This window comes from Chlamydomonas reinhardtii, chromosome 4 (genome assembly GCF_000002595.2).
Source record: "Chlamydomonas reinhardtii strain CC-503 cw92 mt+ chromosome 4, whole genome shotgun sequence".
Classification (NCBI taxonomy): Eukaryota; Viridiplantae; Chlorophyta; class Chlorophyceae; order Chlamydomonadales; family Chlamydomonadaceae; genus Chlamydomonas; species Chlamydomonas reinhardtii.
The window spans coordinates 3,329,803-3,355,058 of record NC_057007.1 but is presented as its reverse complement, the minus strand read 5'-3'; the positions used below and the strand labels follow the sequence as shown (position 1 = coordinate 3,355,058).

General features: G+C 61.2%; 3 protein-coding genes across 3 annotated transcripts; 2 read left to right on the top strand and 1 right to left on the bottom strand.

Moving 5' to 3' along the window:
• Window positions 1-138: 138 nt before the first annotated feature.
• CHLRE_04g227350v5 (uncharacterized protein) lies at window positions 139-7,360 on the bottom strand. The gene is made up of 16 exons (XM_043062031.1): window positions 7,132-7,360; window positions 6,928-7,046; window positions 6,649-6,856; window positions 6,346-6,381; window positions 5,910-6,005; window positions 5,413-5,490; window positions 5,095-5,163; window positions 4,473-4,634; window positions 3,861-4,068; window positions 3,227-3,654; window positions 2,899-2,956; window positions 2,489-2,759; window positions 2,145-2,232; window positions 1,646-1,744; window positions 1,147-1,305; window positions 139-841 (listed from the first exon to the last, which is right to left on the bottom strand). The coding sequence occupies exons 1-16, from the start codon at window positions 7,222-7,224 to the stop codon at window positions 704-706; spliced, it is 2,310 nt and encodes a 769-aa protein (XP_042925383.1). The 5' UTR covers window positions 7,225-7,360; the 3' UTR covers window positions 139-703.
• A 1,220-nt stretch (window positions 7,361-8,580) lies between these two features.
• On the top strand, window positions 8,581-10,876 carry CHLRE_04g227301v5 (uncharacterized protein). The gene is made up of 5 exons (XM_043062030.1): window positions 8,581-8,840; window positions 9,045-9,101; window positions 9,217-9,932; window positions 10,001-10,590; window positions 10,798-10,876. Exon 3 carries the CDS (start codon window positions 9,239-9,241, stop codon window positions 9,428-9,430), a length of 192 nt encoding a protein of 63 aa, XP_042925382.1. The 5' UTR covers window positions 8,581-8,840; window positions 9,045-9,101; window positions 9,217-9,238; the 3' UTR covers window positions 9,431-9,932; window positions 10,001-10,590; window positions 10,798-10,876.
• Window positions 10,877-12,950: 2,074 nt separating this feature from the next.
• CHLRE_04g227251v5 (uncharacterized protein) lies at window positions 12,951-25,176 on the top strand. The gene is made up of 17 exons (XM_043062029.1): window positions 12,951-13,517; window positions 13,651-13,735; window positions 13,855-13,937; window positions 14,094-14,673; window positions 14,992-16,623; window positions 16,770-17,538; window positions 17,719-18,043; window positions 18,213-18,863; window positions 18,988-19,243; window positions 19,676-19,899; window positions 20,186-20,999; window positions 21,210-21,323; window positions 21,481-21,695; window positions 21,857-21,968; window positions 22,330-22,436; window positions 22,680-22,749; window positions 23,062-25,176. Exons 1-17 carry the CDS (start codon window positions 13,093-13,095, stop codon window positions 23,350-23,352), a joined length of 6,753 nt encoding a protein of 2,250 aa, XP_042925381.1. The 5' UTR covers window positions 12,951-13,092; the 3' UTR covers window positions 23,353-25,176.
• The last annotated feature ends 80 nt before the right edge of the window (window positions 25,177-25,256 follow it).

The window sequence follows — 25,256 nt, the reverse complement described above, 5'->3', positions numbered from 1 at the left end:
AGTAGCTGCAAGCATGCTGAGCGTGCGTGGGGTATCCTAGGCGTCACACCTGCGTCAATGTCCCGGGCGGCATGTTGCTTTCTTCCCGTCCGTCCACCCGGCCAGCCCCAACCCACATAAACTTGGTCTTCGTCACATGGCGCTTTACGAATACGGAAACGTCCACATTGGTCAGGCATTACAGCGCTACCCGTCATAGCGCTGAGCATCCTGGCTCGGTAGGCCAGAGCACCAACGAGCACGCGCGGCCACCGCGCCTGCCACCGCCCCGCCAGCAGCTGCCTCCAGCGTCCATTACCGTACAACGCAGTCGCGGGCCATCATCATCATCAACGCGCCGTTTCCTTGCCGCTGGCTCTGATACGTCCAAGTGCGCCGCCACACACGCAGCCATCCCGGGACACGGCTTACCAGCAACCCCGCAGCGGGCGCCCCGTTCCTAGTACTCATAGTAAGCCCTGCCCCCACCCACAACCCAGGCCCTCTTACTGCCGCCCCTCCTTACGAGCCGTGGCTCCCTGGATAATCCGCTTCCCTGCAGCGGCCACCTTCAACCCACCCCCATTCTATGCAACCCCCCTTCCCCCTCCAGCTCCTGCTCCCTTTGCCAACTCCAGCTGCTCCCCTTGCCGCCTCCTGCTCAGCGCAGTGATAGCCCCTCCTGCTTAGCGCAGTGCTAGACCTCCCCCGCACCCCTCAACCCTCACCCCTGCAGCCCCGCGGCCTGCGCCATGGCCATGGCCACGGTCTGCTGCGGCGTGAGGTTGGCCACGCGCAGCTCGTCCTCCAGCGCGTCGTAGCGGAACGTGAAGTTCTCCTTGCGCCGGTAGCACCAGCCGGTCTGGCGGGAGAGGGCAGGCAGGGAGGGAGAGGGCAGGGAGGGAGAGGCGGGGAGGATGGCACGTGTCAGGAGGCGAAGTGGTTGGATGGCAAACGGCCGGCGAGCGCCCTCTTCACGCAGCTGCACCGGAACCCAACCGCTCCGAATCTCCCGCTCGTCACACCACGCGCCCATCCATTCCACACCTCACGCGCGTTCCCCCTTTCCCCGTAACCGCAGCCGCCCCGCTCTCCCCTTCCCCATAACCGTAATAACACCCGCCCCGCCCCGCCCCGCCCCGCCCCACGCCGCCCCGCCCCGCCCACCTGCATGTCGTCGTGCACGATGTTGTAGTCAAAGTAGACGTAGGCGCCCTGCTCGTACTCGTCACTGGTCACGGACGGCTCCGTGAAGCGCTGGAACCAGGCGTTGTGGTGGCGGTGGAAGCGCCACGACTGGCGCTTCAGCTCATGCGCCGCCAGGAACTGCGCAGACAGGGGTCGTTGTTGTTGGTGGTGATAGCGGGCAGGACTCGGGGGGGAATGGATGGGCGGGGGCAGCACCGTGGTTTCCGGGGATGACACAGGAGTGGGGCCAGGTAGCAGGGTAGCAGGTGTACTCAGGTGAACGGTACAGCGCTGGCATATGCCAGTACAGAGTAGCATCGTATTCCATTGCACATTGTGCCCGCCAACTGGCTGCTCCGCCCCAGCGGCTGAAACACCCCACCCTTCTCCAGCCCCGACCTCCCCCTGCCCTACGCTCGCCCCGCCCTGTGGCTTCGCGCCATTTTGGCCACACTAGTGCCGCTGCCGCTCCGCGCACCTGCTGGTAGGTGTTGGGCTGGAAGTAGAAGGCGAAGAAGAGGCACTCCGGGTCCATCTTGCGGAACAGCGCCGGGTTGTCAATCACCTCTGGCGTGGTCTGTGAGTTGAGGGGGGCGGCCTTGGCGTCAGGAATGAGCGGGGGCAAGTGGTACCGGCATTGGCGGGAGTGAGCAAGCAAGAGGAGCAGCAGGGCATGACGAGGAGCGGCTAGAGGTGGTGTTGGTGATGCTGCTACGGTAGTAATGGCGGCGGCAACAAAGGTGATTGGGAGTGGCAGGAGCCTGACGTGATGTGAGTGGTCGTAGTGGCTCATAGGTGCTCGGCTGCCCACACAGCCAGCCCCGGCATCCTCGCGCATCCCACCCCACCGTGCACGCGCCGTCCAGCGTCAGCTCCTAAATAATACACACCGCTATACGCAGAAAGCCCCATAGCTATAGCGCAACGCCCCCAGCCGCGCTGTCGAAGCGCCCCCCCTCCCGCGATGCCCTGCTTGCCTTCGGATAGGAGGCGGGCACCGCCACCGGGTGCCGCGGCCGCGTGTGCTTCCACTCCGTGTCGGACAGCTGGGGCATCACGCCGCGACTGCGCGCGAACGAGCAAGAGGGGCGGCGCACAGGAGGCATTTGAGGGTGCTCAGGCGCCGCAAGGCGGCATGAACGTGCAATGGTAGGTGGAAAACCCGTAAGCGCAAGTAACCTGACTGGTACAGCGGCTTATCCCTATGGCCCGCCCTGCCAACCCCAGCTCCTCTCTGTAACCCAGCTCCTCCAGCCGACAAGCCAGGCGCCCATGCGCCGGCACCCACGCAACCCTCCCTAGCACCCCAAAACCCACTCACGCATAGCACGCCTCCAGCACTTGCTTGGCCGCCGCCACGCTGTAGGCCGGCACCACTGGCGGCAGGTCGCCGGGCAGCATGACGCTGCCAGCCATGACGTTCGCACCCATGCCCACGCCCGTCCCGGCCGGGCCCACGCCCGCGCCCACGCCGTGCCCAGCGCCGCCATGCTGCGGCGCGCCCGGCCCCCCGAGCCCCACCGCGGCCGTGCCCAGCCCCATGCCCGCCACGCGCGATGCCAGCGCGTCCGCCGCTGACCCCGCCGTCGGCCCTACGTAATCGCGTGTGATGTCGGCGGTTGCTCAAAACACGTGCGTGACGAAAAACCACAGGCACGGGCGAGCGCATGCCATGGTCACTCTGGCAGCCCCCCCAGCACTGGCATGCGGGGCCCACTTCGGCTTGCTCACCTGAGGAGGGCGTGACGAATGGCCCGCTTGCGACGCCTGGCCCTGAAGGCGCCGAGTCCTGTGTGGGAATTCGAAAGGCGGTGGTCCTGGTCAACAGCAGCCGCCACACCGTGGCCCCGCCTCGCCCGAAATCCCCTGCTAGTACGACTGCTGGTTCTCAGCTTGTTGCGCCTGCCGCGCCCTGCCATCTTGCGCCCCCTGCGCGTGTCGCGCCTGCAGCACCCCTGCAGCCCCGCTTGCAGCACCCCAGCAGCCCCCCTGCAGCCGCCCTGCAGCCCCCCTGCAGGCCTCCTTGCAGCCCCCCTGTAGCACCCTGCAGCACACGCACCTGCAGCCCCCCTGGCCCCGCAATGGGCCCATCCGTCCTCGAGTCCACCGACGCGTCCTGTGACTGCCCTGCCGACGGCCCCGTCGACTGGTGCCCCGTCGCGGGCCCCGCCGAAGACGCAGCCCCCGTATGCCCCGGCGTCGACGCCGCCGCCGCGAGCCACCGCGGCACACCGCCCGGTGCTGCCGCGTCCCCGGCAGCGGTGCCGTTGGCCGCAACCGCCGGCAGAGGACCCGAGGCCGCCCGCCCGCCCGGCCCTAACTGCGTGCCCGGTGCGGGCGGCTGGCTGGGGCCAGGAGGAGCGGGCACGCCCGGCGGCGCGCCGCGGGGTGGGAGCGGAGAGAGGGTTTCGGATGTGGCCGTGACCAGCCCGGGCCCGGGCGAAGCCGCCACCGGCACCACGGCCGTCGTGCGAGGCGTCACCGTCCCTGTAGGCGAGCGGAGAGTAAATCAAGTTGACCAGAAGCGGCGCAGTTTTGTTGCGGATTGCGCTTTTTAGGGCGGACAGTGTCCGCGCCTACGACGCCCAGCCCCTGTCCTCACCCGTTTGCGCAACCCAGTATAGCTGCGGCCCATACCACGCTCCTTCCCCTGGAAGATCCACCAATAACCCAAACAAGCGCAGGCCACGCACCCGAGTCTGGCTCCTTGGCCGGCGTGGGCGGCGCCGTTTGCCGCGCGCTGCCCGCCGCCACCGCGGGTGCCGGCGCCGCCAACGGCGGCACCGCCATGGGTAGCCCCGCCGCTGCTGCCGTCGCGGCGCCGCCCTTGCCGGTCGCGGGGGGCGTGGGGCCGGGCTTGCGCACCTCGTCATCATCGTGCAGCTTCAGGTTGGTGTTGCCCTGTTGTTGAGGCAAACAAGTTGGGAGTCAAAAGCGGCAGCGCATGTGTGTGCGTGCCATTGGCCGCCCTGCGCGGACAACGCCGTGCGGCACCAAGCGCCAGCGGTGATTGGAATGGCGCGTAATGTGAGACGACTTGCTGTTGCCTAAATCGTTACTACTTCAACCACGCCGTCTATTCAAAATGGGCCTGAAGGAAAGTCCCGCATGCGGGCGTTATATGAGAGGCCACTGAACGCCGGCAGGCACCAACCAGCCGGGTCGGTCTGGCGTCGGCATGTTGTGCGGTTGGGTGGTGTGGGTCAAGGCGATGACTCCATGCGCCCGTATAGTTCTAACCGTGGCACTGCGACTCCCGCTGCACTTCCGGCCAACATCCACAGCAACCTCATCCCTCGCCGCACCTGCGCAATGAGTTGCGCCTTGGCCGCTGCCGCTGCCGCGCGCTCCCGCTCTCGCTCCTTTTCCCTCGCCTCCTCCAGCTCCTTTTCGCGTGCGCCCTTGCCGTGCTTGACGCTGTGAAGCGGCGCGGCGGGTGCGGCGTTGTCCACCGCGTCTAGCCGGTCCTGTGGGAGCGCGCACCAGGTGGAACGTTGCTACCAACTCATGTAGGTGTAATTGGACTTCCGAGTGGAAGCAAGCAGCAAAACCCTTTGGCCGGCACATTGCGGGGCGTGCTGACCGCGGAAGAGCTCTGCACACGTGCACAGCTTCTGCGTCCAGGGTTGGCCAAGGTGTGTGTCGTGCCCGACATGCCATGCAGCCTGACATGCACACCCGACATAATGCTGCCTCCCCCAAACACCTCGCTCCCAACATCCCCGTCCTACACCACACACCAATCCCACCACCTCCCCTACCGGAGGCGCCTCAAAAGCCCTGGTTCTGGATAATTGGGTTTGAAGATCACTAACCCACCCACCCATCCACCCACCCCTAGCCCATGAGCGCCGTCCATCCATTGACACCACCACAATCCCACCCCACCCCCCACACCCCACACTCCCCACACGCGCACCCACGCACCTGGAACATGACGTACATGTCGTCCACATGGGTCATGTCCATGCCGCTGTCGTCGCCGTCCTCAGAGCCCTGTGTGCGGGCGTACGCACAGCAAAACGGTTGTGACGCTCTTGGTGTGATGCAATGCATTCGCATGAGCAGTCGACCAGGTGCCGGTTCGGGTGAGTCCAGTCGTGGGCACTGTGCACGCACGGCGCGGCGCGGGCAGTCCGCATCGACATTGCGACCCCGCCCATGCTGTTGTTGAGCCCGCATTCCCTTGACTGTAATTGTGAACACCCCCCTTACCCACCCAAATCCCCCAGCCCCCCAACCCACCAGGTACATGTCCATGTCCTCCTTCAGGTCGGACAGCTCGTCGGGCTGGATGGTCTCGTTGTCGATGCAGCGCAGCACCTGAGGCAGCAAGTGGGGGCAGCAGCAAGCGGACAGTTGCAGCGGCGTGTTTGCGGCGCACGTGCAGCGCATGGAAGGATGGCGTTTGCTCTTGCGCCCCAGTACAGCTTGCCTGCGCTTCCTGCATGCCAAGCCCTCAATGCCCTCTCTTCTCGCGGCCGTACGCCCCTCCGATGCTTGTCCCACCGGACCCACCTGGCCTGGCAGCCTGCCCACTCCCTGGCTGCCCCAACCACAAGTCCGCCCCTGCTCCGTTGTCCTGCAGCTCCACAATGGACCCCGGCATGTCCTCCCACTCGCCCCCCCCCCGCCGCGGTCCGTCCAGTCCGTCCCCTGTACGCCTCCATGGAGTATCCCACACCCACCCTACCCCATGACCGCACCTCGCACCCCCAACCCCACCCGCCGCGCTCACTCACCTTCTCCAGCCGGTCCACATGCTCCTTGTGCCGCCCCACCGTCTCCTCCAGCGCCGTCAGCCGGGCCGGCGGCTTCTGCCGCTTCTTCACGTTCGCCTGTGCATCACGGCAGGGTACACGATGCCAATTCAGCGCCTCGTTTAGCTCACGTCAAATGCCGTCAAAGGTTGCACTCATGTTCAGAGAGCTGCGGGCGTTACCGGGGCGGCACATGCATGCCCGGCGCATGCCCGGCGGACGCACGGCACAGGTGCTAAGCCGGCGCTTTGTAGTACGCGAAACAAATGGCGACAGCCAGGGCCATCGGCACCATGATTCGCCCTACCTCACATCAGACATACACATCTAATGCCCGACTAGCCGCAGAGATCCGAGGGCGGCGCAGAGCCGCACCTGCCCCCGCCAGCCCCAATGCCCAAGCCGTCAGGCACCGTACCTGGAGCTCCTCCATCTCCGCCTCCATGGTCTCCACCTGTTTGATTGGTCGATAACACGTGAAAGGAGAATGCGTGTGCGTCCTTGCGCGCTCAGCCTGGTGCAACAGCTGCTGCTCAACCTCCCAAACCCCGCACAGCCCCAACACGAGCCTGCACTGCTCCGCGTCCTGGCCGGGCCCGCGCCCTGCCGCGCCAGCCTTGCTCCTGCTGCATCATCCCCTCTTCGACACTACGGCGGCGGTCTTGTCCGCCCGCAACGGACCCGCGCTTGCGCCTGCAAGAGCCCCGACCCCGCCGCTGACCTTCTCCGTGAGTTGGTCCACAACTGTGTTGATCCAGTCCCGCGCCTCGTCCTTGGCCCGCTGCTTCGGGTCCCGGTCAGCACCTCCAGCTGCGTTGCCTTTGGCTTTGGACTCCTTTTCGCACGCTTTGAAGCGCTCCATGTCCCGCTCTATCGACTTGCGCGCGTCGATCAGTGGCTGCTTGTCCTTGATATCCGCACCAGCAATCCTGGTTTGATAGCAAGCGAAAAGACTTGGCCCGGGGCCTGTGCACAACTCAGCCCGCGATCCCCCACTCACCATCCCTTAATTTGCTCTCGCAAGCGCTGTAGCTTCTTAATCTCCTTCTTCAGCTCGCCCTCCAGCTTGTCACGCTGGTTCTGGTTCTCCTGGTCATGCGCCTGCTTATGCGCCAGGTACTGCGCGACCAAAATGCACCCGGCAGTCAGCACGCTACTGCAGCTGGTTTGACCAGAATGCTCTCAACCATATGCTCATTCTTGCCTGGTTCCATATCTCGTCGAATACCTCCTGGCCCTCCTGCACCTTCTTCAGGGTGCGGTCTATCTCAGCTTTGAGCTTTCTTTCTGCCGCCATGGCTGCTAGGTATCAAGAATAAGCCTAAGTGCTAAAATTCAAGTCATTAGCGTGCACAGAGACGTCTGGACCTGGGTTGCCAAAGTATACTGCGTGCCCGCCCCGCCGCTGGCCGTCCTATAAAAGGCACGTTTAGTCTATTTGCTATCCGTACAAATTACAATAGTGAAAGGTAAGTGTGCGGTAAGTGCGGAGCTGGACCCATGAAACCCGGCACGCAACCACCATCGCCAGGCCTTGCACAGACGGTTGGAGCGTGTTGTGGCTGCAATGCACATGGCTACCGGTCCGATCCCGATGCCTTCTCTGGACAAGGCACGGCAGCAGGGGAGGCCGCCCGTGCACGGCAGCGCACTCTCACCCATCCGGTCGAATTGAGGCCTGCAGACCTGCAGCAGGCCCAGGCAGGCCGCCAGCACGCTTGTATGCCGCACCGCAAGCTGTCTACAAGAGGGGGACAACGGGTCAATCCCTGAATGCCGTGGGTGATAACGGGGCTCGGGCCCTTATCGCCGCCGGCAGCAGCCTATCTACCCCTGAACGCCCCGGCAACACTATCAATACACACCGGACCGGACACCTACTGTACTGGACTAGGCAGTGCACGACTGAGCCCGACAGGCGACAGCCATGGCCTCAGTCTTGCTATGTCATGCTGTGCATGCGCTGGCTGTCCCTCCGTGTCATGCGAGGCAAGCAGCGGGGCTGCCGTGACAATGGGATAGCGCGGCAATGGCAGGCACATGGGAGGGCCACTTGCCTGCCTGGTGCGTGGGGCATTGCTGCGCAGGGTGACACTGCTCAGCCGTGGGCCCGTCCGCCCGTGGCATGGCAGAGCCACAGCAGCTGAGGGAAGTAGCATGGCAAGGCGATGGGGCCATACATGGGGCGCGACGACGCGTCTGCAGATGTGCGGGTGTGCCTGACCGTGGGTACCTTTGCCGACAGCTGCACACCTGGCGGCACTTCGCCCCGCGGATGTTTGCGCCAACTGTGTCGGACCGACCGGGGGAATCTAAGGCTATCGTCTTCAACTTTTACCGGTGCAGGCGACACCCGGAGCAGTGAAAGAGGGCTAGCGCTGAATAGCAAACAACACGCCCCTGGCCGGCAGACTCTGGCAGCATCACCCATGGCGCGTTCCAACCGTTTGCAAGACAACTAAAACATTAGCATTATCCTAATGTTAGATTTTTGACCTGGCGCACGCGGCGGGGGCAGGTGGATGGCCGGGGAGGGCGGGGGGATTGAGGGCAGATGGGGGCAGGGGGTTTGTGGCGGCGATTGACGCGAGGGACGCGATTGACGCGGGGGAGTTTGATAGCGAGCAACAGAGAGTGCGACAGACAGTTTTACGATGCGCAACTTTGTTGCAATATGTTGTTTCATTGAATGAAGCCTGCCTGCTGGAAATTATGGTTTCGCCTGGCGTCGTCTTCGCCAGACCCTCCTACAGACGAGTGCCATTCTTAAGCATCATATTACTTCCTATACTGACTTTACTGTCACTAAGAGGTACCCGGGCAGAGGTGTACTCGGGTGTTCCAATTGGCTTGCGAAGCCTCTTCTTCAGCGTGGACATCTGTACCTGGCGCTCAGACATCCGAACGTCGCAGGTGAGTTGAGGTATGCAAGGGGGGTAGGCGACGTAACTTCTCGCGAAGTTGGCCGGCTCTCAGCGCGCGACAGCTGAGCGGTTAGTCGCTGCGCACGCCGACCAGGAACTAACCAAGTTCCCTGTATCTGTTGAATGTGAACCGGTAATGGGACTCATAGGGTCAGTGATGAGACAGTATAACGGTTATGACCTGTCACCGCAGGCTCTGGAGGGCGTCCTCTTTGAGAACGCCGCGGCCCCGGGGCAGCCGACCATCGAGGTGAGTCGCACAGGTGCCCCGCCCCAGCCAATCTTTAGCTATTACACAATGAAACCCGCAGCCCGCAAGGCGGAGGTGCATGTGACGCCTATTAGCCATGCACAACGTTACGCAGGGGTTCTACCGTGTGTGCTCATATGGGAAAGTGTCATTCAAGCGCGACAACGCAGCATTCCTGGGCCCATTGCGTGTTGCCTGCACCGGGGCAGTGTTGGCCGGGCCAAGGCCGCCACCCCTGTCGCCACCACGGCGGGCTTCCCCACCACCTCCACCCGGTCACGAACAGCCTGCTGCTCCAGGTGCAGCTGCTCGTGCAACGCCCACAATAATTGGTTCTACCTTCAGCCTCAGAAGGAATGCCACGTACGATGACTGGTGGGACTTCAGCAAATACTGCACGCTGAGTGAAACCAAGGCAGTGCAAAGAGCATCATTGGACTATGCTCAGCAGCAGGCAGCTGCCGCTGGCTTCGGTGGCCAGCAGTGGACAGCAAACCTTTCGGGGTTGGTGGCCCCACCAACGAGCCGGCTGCGGACAATCTTCTTGACCCCTCTTGACACAAAGTGCATGTGGGCTTCATTTAGTGACAACTTCTGCACAGGTCCCACCTGCGCAGTGTTCATGCGCATGTCAGTGTCTGATGTTGGCTTCTTTTATACGCTTTTGCGATCACTGCAAAAAACGCATGGAGCGATGCCGACAACATTCAATGGGAAGCAGTACCCAGAGGGTGACGTGGATCCTGTCCCTGAACTCCTTGAAATAACCTCTGCGGTGCTTGCTTCACGGTTCTATACAAAGCCATACGTTTGCCATAACGCACCATCCATGTGAGTGATGCTGCTGCCGCGCCGGACTGCGTCTTGTGTGTATGACACTGGATCACGTAATAATGCAGGTACCGATTTGGCTGGGCCACAGCTATTCAGGGTGGTAATCTCTCGGCTGCCAACTTCACGTTTTCTTCTAATAATGGCTGGATATCTGGACTGCGGATTCCGCCGGCAGCTGCCACGGACGCTAACTATGTCAGCGTCAACCTGGAGCGCATGGCAGCGAATCAAAGTCGGAATTTCTTGACGTTTAATGGAATACCTGTGCCCCCAACCATCTTCATCAGCTACCGTGTCATGGATCGTTACAGTCAGTTTGACAATGGCATGGCTCCGTCCCAAAATGGCTCCGTATTCATTCACAAGCACATTGAAAGCCAGTATGAGAGTGTTCTTGATAGCCCGGAGCTGCTGTCAGTCCTTCACGTGGACGGAGTAACGAGCTTTGATACACCCATCTTCTCGAATTATTCGGACATAGCTGGCACAGGCGGGAATGTGCGGGTCGTACTTCGACATGTTTTGGGCGGACAGGCTGTCATTGATTTATGCAGAATTACAGCTGCAACTGAGTGTTCAGAAGGCACGGCGGCCTGCAGTGATGGCGTGGATCAAGACTGCGACGGTCTGGTTGATGGAGATGACCCGGATTGTGGTGAGAAAACCCTAAGCTATGGTAGCACCGTACCTCCGTGGCATGTCAGGTTGCATGTGTTTTTATGCTTCTGTACGTTGTTAACCAGCTCCTGAGTTTTGTTTGGGTTTTACCCGGTACTGCATGCACTGGTTTTACTTGTGTCCATAGCATGCATGGTGATATATACTCATTGGTGTGCCCTGCTACGTTCATGTTTTGGTGCAGACCCGTCCTCTTCCTGTGCTCCCAAGTCGCTGACTCCGCCGCTGCCTCAGCCGCCGAGGCCGCCCAGACCGATAAAACCACCAAGACCGCCACCAAGACCGCCACGCCAGCCTACTTCCCTTGACACCCAGGCTCCCCCGCCAGATGAAGGTGCTGCAGCCGCCCCACCTGAAACTGCTTATTCAGCAGGAATCCCGCCTGAAGGTCTTCTCCCACCAGCAATGGACATTAATGCAAGCCAGCCGGACGCCCCTGGCATGCCTAAGCCTCCGCTTGCACCACCCACGCACCCATCCACACCTCCCAGCCCCCCAAAACCACCACCACCACCACCACTCCCCACGACGGTGTGTCAGATACAGCTGCAAAACACGTCATCAGCGGGTATCAGGTGCACTGGTGTGCAGGTCAAAGTATCATTGGGATGGTCGCTGCAAGCTCATTTGACTATCATTGGACGCAGCAACGGTGGTGCAGCAGCCCCTTTATCTGGAGTCCTACCTGTATCATCCGCGTTGAGGCTACGAGGCGCAAGTATTGAAGATTGGGGCCTTACCTTTTACAACATCTCACACAACCTGGTTATCAGAAATTCCACGATTTCCGGGGTTCCACTTAACAGCGGCTGGCCACTTCTTGGTTGCGTAAACTGTGCTCACGTGACAGTTCAGGGCACCCAGATTTTGGCCCTGAAGTCTTCTGCTGCCGCATCTGGCTCAAAGGGTGCCGTAGAATTGGTTGGTGTGCAATCCGTTGGCATGCAGGACGTGACCTGCATCGGTGTCGCTCACAAGCAGGCTTCTGGCGGAGTAAGCGCAGCGTGCTTCACAGTATTTTACTCCAGCAGTTTGCCTTTCACGGGACCCGCTTCTGGAGCTCAGCTGTCTCTTACACGTGTGCATATCACAAACAACACCGCCACTGTAGCAGTAGCTGGCTCTTCTGCGTCTGGGTATGGCGCCTTTGTTATCGCCCGCCAGCCTTCTTCTGGCAGTAGTGCCTCATCATTGTCAGCAGGGGCACGCAGCAGTCTGCAGCTCGACATGTCTATCGTTGACAGTGCGTTTGTTGGCAACCGGGGTATCCGTGGCGCAGCTTTGGCATTTCTGGGTGATGAGAATTTTGCGCTGGTAAGCGTTATGCCAGCGATTGTGTTGATTGGTTGTGGTTTTGACAGCATTCGTTTTCTGCTGAAATTTATCCATTCAGGCACACCTCGCCATCAACCAGTCCGTCATCAGCGGCAACCGGGCGCGCGTGCAGGGTGGAGCAATCTGGCTTCAAAATCATGCCTCCAGCCCCGCAGCAGCTTTTCAGCTTGATTTATGGAACGCCTCAGTTGTAGAGAACCGTTGTCAGTCTGGAGACGGTGGCGCAGTTTGGGCTAGCGGCAGTGTTGCACGAGTGGCTATTACCAATGGCTGCATCATTTCAGGGAACCAGGCAACCAACATCAATGGTGCAAGTGGCGGCTTCATGTACTTGGTGGGCGCTGTTGACAACATCAGCATCACAGGGAGCGTCATCTCCAATAACATGGCAACTGGCTGGGGTGCAGCTTTCAGTGTATCAATGCCACCCGCTGGCACGGATGTGGTTGTCACACAAGCGAGCAGTGCGACGACTACTGCAGTGATTGCGCGATTAGATATACTTGATTCCTCTATATCTTCAAACGATGCGGGGATTGGAGGCGGTTTCCTGGCAGCCTTGGGGTCTATTAGCTACATCGACGTAACAAGTAGCAGCATGTCGGACAACGTGGCTGGCACTAACTTCTTAGGGAACAGCGCGCAGCAGGCAAACGGGGGCTGCATGTTGTTTGTTGGGGATGCTGAGTACGTGACCGTAACAGCCAGCGCCATCAGCAACAATACGGCTTATACATATTTCTACAGTGCTGCCGGCGGGGGCTGGCTCGCATGTGGCGACATGTACAAGCTTCTTCTACTGGCCGGGACAAGAGTTGTTGGCAACACAGCGTCGGCGGGCGGTTTCATCAGTGCCAATGCTCTGGATCTGTTGCAACTTGATAACAATGTATTTATGATGTCCAACACTGCTGGGAGCGACGATGGTACTACCGGAGTCGAAAACAACAACGGGGGCTGTCTTGCTATATCGGGTCACCTAGACACGGTCCAAGTCTCAAACCTGGTGGTGATCTCAAATAACAGCGCCATCTCAAATGGCGGCTGCATTTATGCTGACAGTATCGGCTCCGTTAGCCTGTCACGCTCGGTGGAAGTCAGCGGGAATAAAGCGCAAGGCGGCAGCGGTGGATTTGCAGCATCTATGGGCTACACGAGTGGCGTCCAGCGCAGCATCGCAGTGCAGGACAGTCACATCCTCGCAAACTCCGCGGCGCAGGGTGGCTTCGCCTTCTATGCTGACAGTGTGGAATTCCAGGTGTCCGGATCAGCGGCAGTCATCGCGTCCAATGCAGCAGACAACGGAAATGGGGGCGTCATCAGCTCACAAGGTGACATTGCCATGACTTTGAGCAGCGGCGCTGTTGTACGACATAATGCAGCTAGAGGTTCAGGAGGAGTGGCTTCTGCTGGCGGAGGGCAGCAGTCATCACTCACCGTAGACAGTGGCGCACTGGTGTTTGGGAACTCTGCTCAGCTTGATGGTGGCGTTATGGACGCCGCCCACATGTCAAGCTTCATTGTCGGGAGCGGCGCCAAGGTTGCTAACAACACCGCGGCACGGGATGGGTGAGCACCTGCTGCTGACCGTAGGCAATAATGCAGGATGCTGTTAGCATGTGCAGCAGGCAAATAAACTCATGGGTAGCTATTTATTCAACGCCAGGAAGCATATATGTGTCCCATGTTTCAATCGTTGCAGGGGAGTTCTGGCGGTGATGGACTTGCTGCTCGTGGATCTACAGCAGGGCGAGCTCTCATCAAACCAGGCCACGCGCAACGGCGGGGTAGGTCAATGCGGTACTGCAGCAAGCGTGAGCACTGGCGTGAGCGGCCATACGCGTTATTACTGCTCGCTGCCGTCTTCAGCTTGCATGTCTGCTGCTTGCCTACTGTTTGCATGCAGAGCATCCTGGCTTCTCAAGCACTGAGCAACTTTACGATCGGCCCCACCTGCATGGTCCGCGGGAACCGAGCCGGCAGCAACGGGTAGGTTGTGCGGTTGTAACTCCAGTAGGGCGGGCACGCATACATGCATGCATTGGCAGTGCATGCACTCGTTTCCTTGCATCAATACACTGTGATGTTGCGTGATTACTTGATAACTTGATTATTTGAAATTTACATGTGTATGTATGGACGCAGAGGAGTGCTGAGCTGTGGCGAGTCGGCCTCCTCACGTTGGGTGCAAACCAGCCAGCAGCCGCCGCCGCCCAGTCGCGTAAAAGGGGGCAGTAGCAGCAGCAGCGGCAGTAGCAGTGGCTTAGGTCTGATGCTCATTGTCGGCATCGTGGATGGAAATGCGGCCGGCAATGATGGTGGACTTGTGTGGGCGTCACAGCTTGCAACCATGCAAGTAGCGGGGGGCGCAAACATCACCCGCCAGCAAGCGGGCCGCCACGGGGGCGTCCTATTCGCTGGCAGTGTAGGACTGCTGCGCGCAGCCTCAGCTTTCTTCTACAGCAATGTGGCAGGGCTGGGTGATGGCGGCGTCGCAGCCGTCAGCCGCCTGTCCAACCTCACAATCAAAGGAGCCGTGTTCGCACAGAACCGGGCGTGGCGCCACGGCGGCGTGCTTTCGTATGGCAGCGATTACGCCATCGCTCGTGACGGTGCCTCTGCGTTGGCAGCCACGAGCTACTGGAGGTTTGAGGACACAGCTTTGCTCGGAAACCAGGCACTTAATGGCGACGGTGGCGCCATGTGCGTTCAAGCTGAGCAGCAGGTAGGCGCGTGTGGCACGTACGCACGGCGGGCCAGCATGAGTTAAGCGTGCTGCTTGCTTGTCAAGCATGACGGGGATGGAACCATGTGTGTTTGCGTGTTACTTCACTGCCCAGCCTGCTGCTGGCAGCAGCAGCCATCCATCTGCTTTGTTTGTATTCCTGTGATTAAGCATTTCCTTGACTGTTTGCAATATTCTTAATACCCACGCACTGATACCGTACACATTCATCATAAAAAATTACTCAGCATTTCCCACAGAAATTGATTGCATGGTGTCAATAATTGCGTGTTATCACTTTCTTGCCTAACTGTGCAGCAAGCGACGTTGAACGTCATCGTGGACTTCGTACGCGTCCGCGCCCGTAATTGCTCAGCTGGGGCGGACGGCGGAGCTATTGCGCTGTCTGGCGGCGCCCTGCTGCGCATCGCCGACTCGGTCCTCGAGGGTTCTAGTGCTGGCGCCCTGGGCGGGGCGGTGGCGACCGCGGCTGGGTCCAACCTGCTAGCAGTCAACACCGCGTTCGCGGGAAATGCCGCCAAGTTTGGCGGTAGTGTGGCACTAGACGTGACGGCTTCTGGAGTCATTAGCAGCGCAGCTGTGGCAGCAGGAGTGGCCTATTCAGAAACGGGCCGCAGATGTCAGGACCAGCCGGGCGCTGATGCAGCGACGGCCATTTTTTGCAACTGCAGCATTACAGGCAGTGTTGCGTCTCAGGACGGCGGGGGAATGTATATGCAGGTACCGCAGTCGCTAGGTGGTACCGCAGCGGCAGGAGCAATAGAAGGGAATTCCTCAGCAGCGCTTCGCACAACGGTATTGGTGGGCGGCGGTTCGCGGCTTGAGGGAAACTCCGCGCAGTCTTCAGGCGGCGCCATTGCAGCTCAGATAGCGGCGGTAGTAGTAGTGGCGGCGGCGGCACAGCAGCAGCAGCAGCAGCAGCAGCAGCAGCAGCAGCAGCAGCAGCAGCAGCAGCAGCAGGTATCTGCGAGCTTGCCCACAGCAGCTGGAAATGGCAGCCGAAGGCGAGCAGTGCTACTGGGAGCGGACACCACTGCTGGCAGCAGTGCCGCCGCCAGCAGCAACGCTGACACCGGCGAAACGCCGCCGCAGCTCCTTCTGCAGGGGGTGGACCTGACAGGCAACTCCGCCGAACTGCTTGGAGGCGCAGTGCTCCTTTCCGGCGCAGCCATGGTGGGTGAGCGGCTGATGCTCGCAGACAACACTGCCGGTGGATCTGCTGCTATTACTGCGGCTGCTGCCGATGCCGCCACTAGCAGTGGCAGTAGCGCTGCGGCGGCAACCGGCGGTAAAGGCATGGGCGGCGGGATTGCAGTTGTGGGCGCGACGGCCAGCCTTGTACTACGCAACACCAGCATAAGCCGCAGCGCAGCACTCCAGGCGGGTGGTGCAATCTATGGCAGCGGGTGCAGAGCGTTGTCACTGTTGGGCTCTGCTGTCCTGGACTCGGCTGCAGTTCGCGGTCCGGGAGGCGGAGTCTTCGTGGTGGGTTGTAGCTACGTCACGCTGCAAGGGTCCCGCGTGGCAGGCTGTAGCAGCACAGCCGGCGGCGGCGCGTGCCTGTACAGCAATGAGGCGGCGGCGGCGGCAGCTGGGTACACCAGTAGCAGCGGCAGCAGCAGCTACATGCTAGTCATCATCAATAGCACTGCCTTCAGTGAGAACTCGGCGCTCACTCTCGGCCGCACCGGCGGCCCGCCTGCCCTGGGCATTGTTGACGTAACAGGTCGGGGTATGGGCGGGGCTCTGCACCTGGGCGGCGGCGTGGCGGCGCTCATTCGTGGGGTGGACTTCGCTGGCAACACGGCTGCAGGCGCGGGGGCCAGCATTTCGTCCACGCAGCGTTGCGATGGAGGCAGCACGGCGGAAACAGCAGCAGCAGCAGCGGAAGCAACCCTGTGGCTAGGGCTCCTCAAGCCGGATTTGCAGGTGCGTGCGTGCATGGGTGAGCTGCTGAGAGCACGCTGACCAGTGCATTAATACCTGTGAGTTGATTGCCCCCTTCCCCCACACACGTCTCATTATTCATGTCAGACATGCACACACATGCTCGCTGAATGGCCCCAACAAAACAGGAGCAGGATGCTCGGGCTGCATTGGAAGGGTGGGGTAGAGCCCGATGTGCGCTGCTGGGTATCGTAGATGTCAGGTTAGTGGCGGCGCAGCAGCTGCCCCCCAACGCGACCCGAACACTTGGTGATGCCGCAGCAGGCGGCCAAGCGACGCTGGCGGCGCGTCGATCAGCTGCGTCAGCAGCAGCCGGCCAGCACCTCTGGCTGGCAGATCCCTTTGCAAGCGCCGTAAAGGTGTCCTGCCGGCAGCGCGACAGCAACACCGCGCCCGCCGATAGCGGCAATGGGCGCATTGGCAGTACTGCCGGATTTCCGGCCCTGACCGTAGACAGCAACGGGAACATGGGCAGCCAGGCTAGCTCGGCGTCGCGAGCACAGGCCATCCTCCAGCTCCGCAGCAGCTTGGAGGCCTGTACGGCGGCGCCAGCCGTTCAGCAGCCGCAGGCCGATGGAGGGGTTGCTGGAGGCAACGTGGAACTTCTCTTCCTCACGCCTGAGGCCGTGCGGCTGTCGCTTGTAGAGCTTGATGCGCAGCAGAGAGAGACGGCCGTCAGCGGTCAGGAAGCCGCAATAAAACTCTGGCCTCCGCCGCCGTCGACGACGATAACGGACGGAACCAGCAGTGCTGGAGCAAGCATGGGCATCACGAATAGCAGTAGCAGCAACAGCAGCAGCAGTAGCAGCAGCAGGAGTAGCCGGCTCAGCCTTCCAACGGGCGCACGGCTGCGGCTGGTGGCAGAGCTGGTCAACGCGGCGGGCGATGTCGTGCTCGGTGAGAAAGCGAGCTGGAATCTGTCGCGCGGTGGGGGCTTGGGGCACGCACGCATGCCCGAGCAGACGTGTCTTGCTTGGCCACGTGGCGATAAGCAATCAGTCATGTACCCGTTCATGCGCGCGCATAACTACTCACGCCGCTATCCTGCTGCCACCCATCACGTTTTCCTGCGCGAAGGCTACCCGCCCGTGATGCTGCGGCTTACCCTGGAGCCTGCGGCCTGGGTCCGGCTGCAGCCTCAGGTGGATGCCGTCACAGACCAGGGCACGGGCCAGGCACAATGGAGCCAGGTGGTGGTTCACGGCTGGCCGGGTGACAGCTACACGCTCCGTGTGGAGGCGGTGGGAATTACGGGTACTGGTGCTGCTGGTGCGTCTGGCGGCGATGATGCAACTAGCCAGCTGTTGGCGGCAGCCGTGCTGCCCGTGACGCTGCTGCCATGCGCCCAAGGCGAAGAGATTGACAACGGGGCCTCAGCGCTCGCGCCACCCTTGACCTCCTGGTGAGTCAAATGCTAACGGCTAGGAAATAATCAACTGCTCGCTCCGACCTTTACGTGTTTGCTGCACAGTTGCTTGCTGTACGGCACCATCACGCACTGCATCATCGCCCACCCCGCCTATCTACCGTGTGCCTGGCCCGCCTGCCGCCCGCCGCTTCATTGCACGCAGCCGCCAGTGTAGCTCCGAGCAGTACAGTTTGTGGCGCGACTTGCGTGCAGCCGCGCTCTCCGGCACCAACCTGACAGCAGCAGCCGCGTGGCAGCCCCCGGCCGGTGCACAGTGCAGCTCGTGCCCGGCTCAGGCTACATGCACTGGTGGAGCCGTGGTGGTTCCAAAGCCGGGGTTCTGGCACTCCTCCCCACAATCAACGCTCATGCATCGCTGCCCCAACCCGGATGCATGCGACCCCAGGCCGTTCAGCCCCGGCAGCGAGGCGGCGAAGCAGTCGGCAGCCGCAGCAGCGCGCTTTGGCGCGCAGCAGGTCAACGCGCCACTGCTAGTGTGTCAGGAGCGCTGGTACGCTTCCCTGGCGCCGGGGTCAGACGTGCTGCAGCAGCTGCAGCAGGCACGCGCACGTCTGAGCCTCAGCAACAGCACAAGCAGCGGCGGCGGAAGTAACAACATAGCAGCAGTGAACGGAAGTACTGCTGCTGGTGCTGACGTTGCGCGACTTGAGGACGTGTGCATTTTGTGGCCATCCCCAGACACAGAGGGTGACGATCACTTGTTTTACGTCAACCGGCAGTGTGCGGAGGGCTACTCGGGCCGCCTGTGCGCCACGTGCCTTCCATACCTCTACTTGTCAAATGACTTTGAATGGTAAGTGCGGGGCCGGATGCAACACCGGCAGGTGGCAGGCGGGCTCGGTTCTGAGCTGTGTTGTATCCGCCGTTTGCTCTACGCATACTTTTCTTGCGCCCTCGCGTCACTATCTTGGCCGCAGCCAAGCCTGCCCGTCCCTGGGTCTGAACCTGTTCCTGGGCTTGCTGGCCTTTTTGGCAAACGTGGTGCTCATGCTCTACACGAGCTGGACCGCGTACACGAATGAGGACGGAGTCGCAGCAGCAGCAGCAGGGCAGCTCCAAGCTGGCGGGGTTGCTGGGGGAGCCGCAGGACGGTGGCGGAAGGAGGAGGAGGAGGAGGAGGAGGAGGAGGTCGGTGTGTCTGAGAAGCTCAAGGTCATTATTGTGCACGTGCAGGTGGGTGCGTGCCGTGCGGAGTGAAGGGATTGGATGGCGGGGTGGCGGGGAAGTAGGCAGAGGGATGGCGGGGCGGGGCATGCCGGGGCAGCGGCTTCGGAGCGCGTGGGCAGACCGTTGAGGCGGGGCCGCAGAGCCGCGGCGGGGGCAATGGCAGCTGGGGCAGCAGTGCGTGCCGGCGGTGCACGCGTGGGTATATTCCCGAGGCTAACCAGTGGCGGGGTAGTTGCTGAGGCCACCACTGCACCGAGTAGTGCCGCTGCAGGGCGTAGTTACGGCGCCCAATCAACCAACCAAGAAAGCAAGTTACGCATGCATCTAGCTATCCCAGTAGTACTAACCTTCCTGCCCCCATATCTACCTGGTCATGACCGTGCGCTACTGCCCAACCGCCCTGTGTTACTTGCTCCATGTCCTTTATCCTCCTCACAGTATTTTATAATCATCACGCGCCTCAATCTCAACTGGCCGCGTGTCATCCACAAGCTGGCCGCCGGCTTCGGCACTCTGACGGGCGCCAGCAACTTCGTCACCTTCGCGCCGTCGTGCTTCTTCCCCGAGTACGCGAGCAGCGGGCAGGCGCGCGTGACGGTCTTCTACTCGCTGGCGGTGCCGTGCCTGTCGGTGCTGCTGTGCCTGGCGCTGTGGGCGCTCAGGTAGATAGCTTCGGCTTGCTTTGCGCGTGGAATGTGCGTGGTGCTGCATGCAGTCGTGCTTACTTGCGTGGCTCTGCGTGGCTAGGTTGGGCTGAGCTGGGCCAGGATCCTGCGCCTCAGCTAGAGGCCGAGTCCTGGGATAACACTGTGTCCGTACGGTACTGGATGATGAATGACGACTCTGGATGTGAGCAAGTCAAGGCGTTTGCATGATGAAGCACGTCCCGTGGTCGCCCACGTGCCGTCAGCAGCTACCCACGCACCCTGTCTCTATGCATGCATCCAGGTACCAGTGGTTCAACCAGTCGCGCATTAGGCGGATCAAGGGGCGCCGCTACGACGTAGACAGCACCGCGGAGGGCCGCCGCCGCCGCGGCAGCGTGCAGGCAATGGATCTGGCGGTACTGGCGTCCGCCGCGGCGCCGCCATCAGAGCCGGGCGGCAGCAGCAGGTGGCAGAATAGCGTGTACGCCGGCGGCCGCAGCGGTGGCAGCGGCAGCGGCGGCGGTGGTGGAAGAGGAAGCGCAGCGGGAAGCGTGGGGAGTGATGGGGGAATTAAGGGAGTGGAGGCCGCAGGGTGCGCCGCGGCGGCGGCTGGTAGGCAGCCTGCTTCATCGTGGCGTGGTGACGCTGGGACGCTAGTGACTACGGCTGCCGCCCGCGGCGGCGCAGATGGGCTTTCAGCAGCCTATGCAGAAGCGGAGCTGCGGATAAGCTGCGGCCCTGCTGACGCCTCTGATGACTCATCACCTTTGGCAGCAGGAGACAGCATACACGCAGCAGAAAGTGCTGTTGCATCAGCGGCGTCATCAATGCCGCCGCCTCCACCACCTCCCCCCGCACCCCCACCACCGCCGGCTCCGCCGGTCGCGCCCCTGCTGCCTGCTAGCGAGTCGGGAAAGTCGCAACCACCGGCGGCGCGCGCGGAGCGGCAACCCACAACGGGCGCAGACTCCCGCTCGTCAAGAGCATCAGCTCCATGGCACAGCAGCAGCACCAGCGCCCTGCGGGCGATGATCAGCAAGCTCCGCGCCAGCCACACCGGGTCCGGCATGAGACACCTGGACCAATCCGTGAGGCTGCCTGGCCAGCTGTTGATTGTGAGTAGTGATGGGGCACCGCAAAGGGGAAGCGGAGAATCCAACAGGCACGAGTAGTTTTCAAGCGGTTGCGAACTACCTAAGCACATGCACACACTGGTACATTGGCCATGCATGTTAAATGTTCAAGTGCTGACACGGCACTCGGCCACACGCCCATTCCCTCGTGCGTTCGCTCACCAGTCGCTCACTCGCCTGCCTGCCCCGCAGGTGTTGCTAGTGGGAGTGTTCATTCTGTACCCGGGGCTGGTGCAGGCCTCGCTGTCCATATTCGCATGCCGCACTCTGGACGACGGCTCAGGGCCCTACCCCGAGGCCCAGACGGTGAGCGAGAGCCGGTGTCCATCGTGCAGCAGCTGTTATGGCTGCATACGTTCACAGCACTACGGTATTCTTCTTCGGTACATATTACGCAAGTTGTCCTCTGCCTTTCTCGCTTGTGAAACAATAAGCCAACACACTGCCCCATCCACACGCACAGGCGACGTGGGGCCCGGGCTACTGGACGATGGACATGCAGCAGCGCTGCTATGCCGACACGCACACCTCGCTGTTCCTCCCCCTGGGCGTTGTAACAGTGCTCGTGTTCTGCATCGCGCCGCCCCTGGCGTTCTTTGTCATTCTGTGGCGTCAACGCCGTCGCCTGAACGAAAATCACACGCGGCGTGTGTACGGCTTCCTTTATAACAGATACCGGTAAACAAGGCTGTGTGCGGGTTTCATGCATGGTCCACAGCCTCTCGCTCTTGCTTATCAGAGTACTCTGTATGTGATGTTCTAGCGTCCGCAGTAATCAGGGACGGTCTCGCCGGTCCCTAAAAATGCGTCACGCCCCAATGCCCATGCATGCCACGCAGGCGCACCTACTACTTCTACGAGGGTGTGCGGCAGCTTCAGACCCTGGCGCTGGTGTGTGTGAATGTGTTCGGCTACACATTGCCCGTGGACCGGCAGGCGCTGCTGCTGCAGGTAGGTGTGTGGGGTGTGTGTGTGTGGGGGGGGTGCTTCGCCAGCCCACGTGCTTCACGAACTGCGGGGCAGCAGCTAGGAGAGCAGGGGCCATGCGGCAGTGTGGCGGGTGGAGGGGTTCCCGATGGCAGGGAAGTGACAGGTGTAGAGGGTTGAGGCTGTAGGGCATTATGGCAGTGGGGCAGTATGGCAGTATGGACACGAGCCGCAATCCAGCAATTCCGCAACGTTGCCGCCACGATTTTACGGATGGCAAGCCTGCGCGCGTCTGGCGGATCCTGAATGCGTGCCGAGTTTTGTTCATTCCCTTCCCCTCCCCTCCCCTGCCCGCACCCGTACCTGCACGTGCACACGCCCACAGGCCATCCTGGTGGCCATAGGCGCAATGAACATGACCACCAACGCGCTGCGGGCGCGGGTGCTGGCCGCGATGGAGTTCCTGTCGCTGTGCGTCCTGGTGCTGACCATGTGAGTGCGTGTACCGCTGCTGCGGCTTTGTGTTTGATACGGTAGTTGCCCCCGCCTGCTTATGGCTGTCGAGCTGCTGGAGCGAAGAGCGGCGCTGCCATCCATGGATCCAGATGCCCACCCATTACTGGAATGCGCACGCACGCTTAGACCTCTCGCAAGCTCTGCGTTAACGCCTTGTGTTCACTACTAACCGTGTTCACGCCTTGCTGCATGTGCAACGTGCCTCGCTTCGCGCTGCAGCAACCTGGGCCTCTTCTTTGCAGTGGAAGGCGGCGGTAAGGATGCAGCGACATCAGGCACCAGCGAACAGGTGGGAACAGCAGCCAGCACGCACGGGCTTAACTGGCTTGGAGGGGCCTTGACACGTACGCACGCACGCACGTGCGAGGGGTCTTCCTCGAGCGTTTTGTGGCATTCGTGGACTCAATTGGCGTGCGGAAATGGCTGGGAACGAAGAATGGGCATGTTCGTGACAGGCAGCACACTTGCGTGTGTGCGAACAAATGTTGAGTACCGCGGTGCGTGACGAACAGGTTGTGGTGCATGCCTTGGAAATGTCTTCACGCTCACACCTCGCTCACGCGTAACTTGCCACACTCCCCCTGCCTATGCCTGAAAACAGGTAGTGGAGAACACGGTGGGCATCCTCATCATCCTGTTCAACGCCGGCCTCGTGGTGGGCTTTGTGGCGCTCATTGTCAGGTCGGCCCTGCCCCGGGCCGGGGGGCTGGGCGTGAGGCTGAAGAGCCGCCTGAGCAGCGCGGGAGGCAGCGCCCGGCACTGGATGCGGGAGACGTCCGCTGGCCTGGCAGCAGCGGACTGCTGCAGCATGCCGGCGGCGGCGGCGCCTTGGCGCGCGAAGAAAAGGCGCGCGCACGCAGCAGTGGAAGGCGAGGATGTTGAGGTCACTTGACGTCAACAAAGCTCCAAACGCATGATGAGGGCCTGGCTGGGTTACACGCGTCAACTTAGCGCACGCGCTCTGTGTATGATGCGGGTGAGGCCCCGCCGGCGGCTGGTGTGGGCACGAGAAGAATTAAATTGCATGGGTAAGCTGCACGCACTGTATGTCACTCGGCCAGAGTTTGGCACAGCTGGCGGTAGGCCCTCTTCTGACAGGGGCCCGGCACGCAACAGTCGCAGCCCACCGTGCATACGCATCTATTTCCTTTCTTGGGTTTCCTCGCCCGCACCATGGCACTTGCTCATCCCAGCGTGCGGCACATGCGTCCTAGGCCTGTGTATGTGTGTGTAATAACAGTATTGATGGTCGTGTGTGGACAGGTTGTGGGCACGTGCGTGGCATGCATAGTGTACAGATTGCGGGCAAAGCATCGTACGCGCTAATGAGACGTGTGTCGTACAGTAATCGTTTGAATGTGCATGATGGAGGCTGGTTAATGCTGCATGGGGCGTTGCACGTGCAGGGGCATTAATCAATGCGTGCGGTGTACATGGGCATGGTTTTGTTTCTTGCAACGCAATCCAGGGTGCAAAAGGCGATGGGACAGTGATGTACCGGTACTAAGATTGTTGAATCTGCCCATGCATGGGAGCCTGACGGGATGAGGGGACATATGCACACGGGCCTCACTGGCCTGGTGGTGGGCTTCATGGCATTCAACTGCACCCTTGCCATTTCCCAGACAGGCCCGGGAAATTGGAACATCACACGCTATCCTGCGTCTTTCCGTTCTTGTGCTTTCTAACACACAGGACCACCCCTGCAAAGGAGGCAAGCTAGGAAGTGCATGGGAAAGGCATGTTGCTGTGCAGACGCGGATACATGTGATCACTTTCCTTAGCATGTATGAGCGGGTGCGGTGTGCATACAATGAACGTATGTTCAGGATGTCAGGGCGGCAGCATCAAGCCCCCACATGTGGTCGAGCGGAAAGATGCTGGGCCAAGGCTGGACTGGTAGATGGGGTAATATAACTTTCAGTTATGTCCTTTGTACCACGACAAAACCCGAGGCCCGGGCCGGGGCGGCCCTTATACGGTAATGCCAACAGATGCTTAATTGCTGCCTTGCTGGTCCTTTGTCCAGTATTTCTCATGCCGGTGTGAATGCTCCTCATCAGACTATTGGTGATTAGACGGAAGCTGGGTGCAGCTGCGAGCAGTGGTGCCACTGTTGATAGCCACTGCATCACCCTACTCGGACCTCAAGCTGCACTTGAGCAGCTGTGGCAGCAGCCATGGCGGCAATGCAATGCCGCTCGATGCGCTGACATGCGGGGGTTCTGGCGATGCCTTCTGCCACGTGTGCCTGCGACGGCGGCTGCCCAGTGGCATGCGCATGTCTTGCAAGGCGTGTGGGTAAACGAATCAAGTTGGAATGCGTTGAGTTTCTGTCCACCGGGGTACTGTGGGCACTGCTTCTGCTGTGCTCGCTATATATGCCATGCCACCCATGTGCACTCTATCTGCTCGAGCCCAAATGACGTCGTGCTCTTCTCCAATAAGCATTTCGGTTCGTCTTCGTTAATCTGGTACGGAACATCCGAACGTGCGTAACTGTGCAGGGTGCTTCAATCCGCGATTGGGCCGCGGATCCAGGGACGCAACGGTCCCGAATCCCAGTGCATGGCTGCGGGCTGCCCAGCATGACGGGGACTTGAGGAGGGCCGGTGATAAAAACTGGACTGGTCCATAGTGAGACTGGTCGACTGGATGGAAGTCCTGTCCTGTGGCGATACACCCCTGTGGCGATACACCTTTACCTTTAGAGACCGTGTGTTACTTCCCAGCCATGGTCGCGCTTGCTGGGGTCCGGGGGGCCGCGGGCGGGGGTAACCTGGGTGGGAGGCTTGA

What these genes read in the sequence shown, in the direction of transcription:
- CHLRE_04g227350v5 (XM_043062031.1), bottom strand. Translation starts at nt 7,224, where the DNA reads ATGGCGGCAGAAAGAAAGCTCAAAGCTGAGATAGACCGCACCCTGAAG. An exon ending in GGCCAAGGAGCCAGACTCGG is followed by an intron (nt 3,655 to 3,860) that starts GTGCGTGGCCTG and finishes GCTCGCCTACAG; the next exon opens with GGACGGTGACGCCTCGCACG. An exon ending in TCGTGCACGACGACATGCAG is followed by an intron (nt 842 to 1,146) that starts GTGGGCGGGGCG and finishes CTCTCCCGCCAG; the next exon opens with ACCGGCTGGTGCTACCGGCG.
- CHLRE_04g227301v5 (XM_043062030.1), top strand. Translation starts at nt 9,239, where the DNA reads ATGGGAAAGTGTCATTCAAGCGCGACAACGCAGCATTCCTGGGCCCAT.
- CHLRE_04g227251v5 (XM_043062029.1), top strand. Translation starts at nt 13,093, where the DNA reads ATGGGCTACACGAGTGGCGTCCAGCGCAGCATCGCAGTGCAGGACAGT. An exon ending in GCGTTCAAGCTGAGCAGCAG is followed by an intron (nt 14,674 to 14,991) that starts GTAGGCGCGTGT and finishes CTAACTGTGCAG; the next exon opens with CAAGCGACGTTGAACGTCAT. An exon ending in TTGTCAAATGACTTTGAATG is followed by an intron (nt 18,864 to 18,987) that starts GTAAGTGCGGGG and finishes TCTTGGCCGCAG; the next exon opens with CCAAGCCTGCCCGTCCCTGG.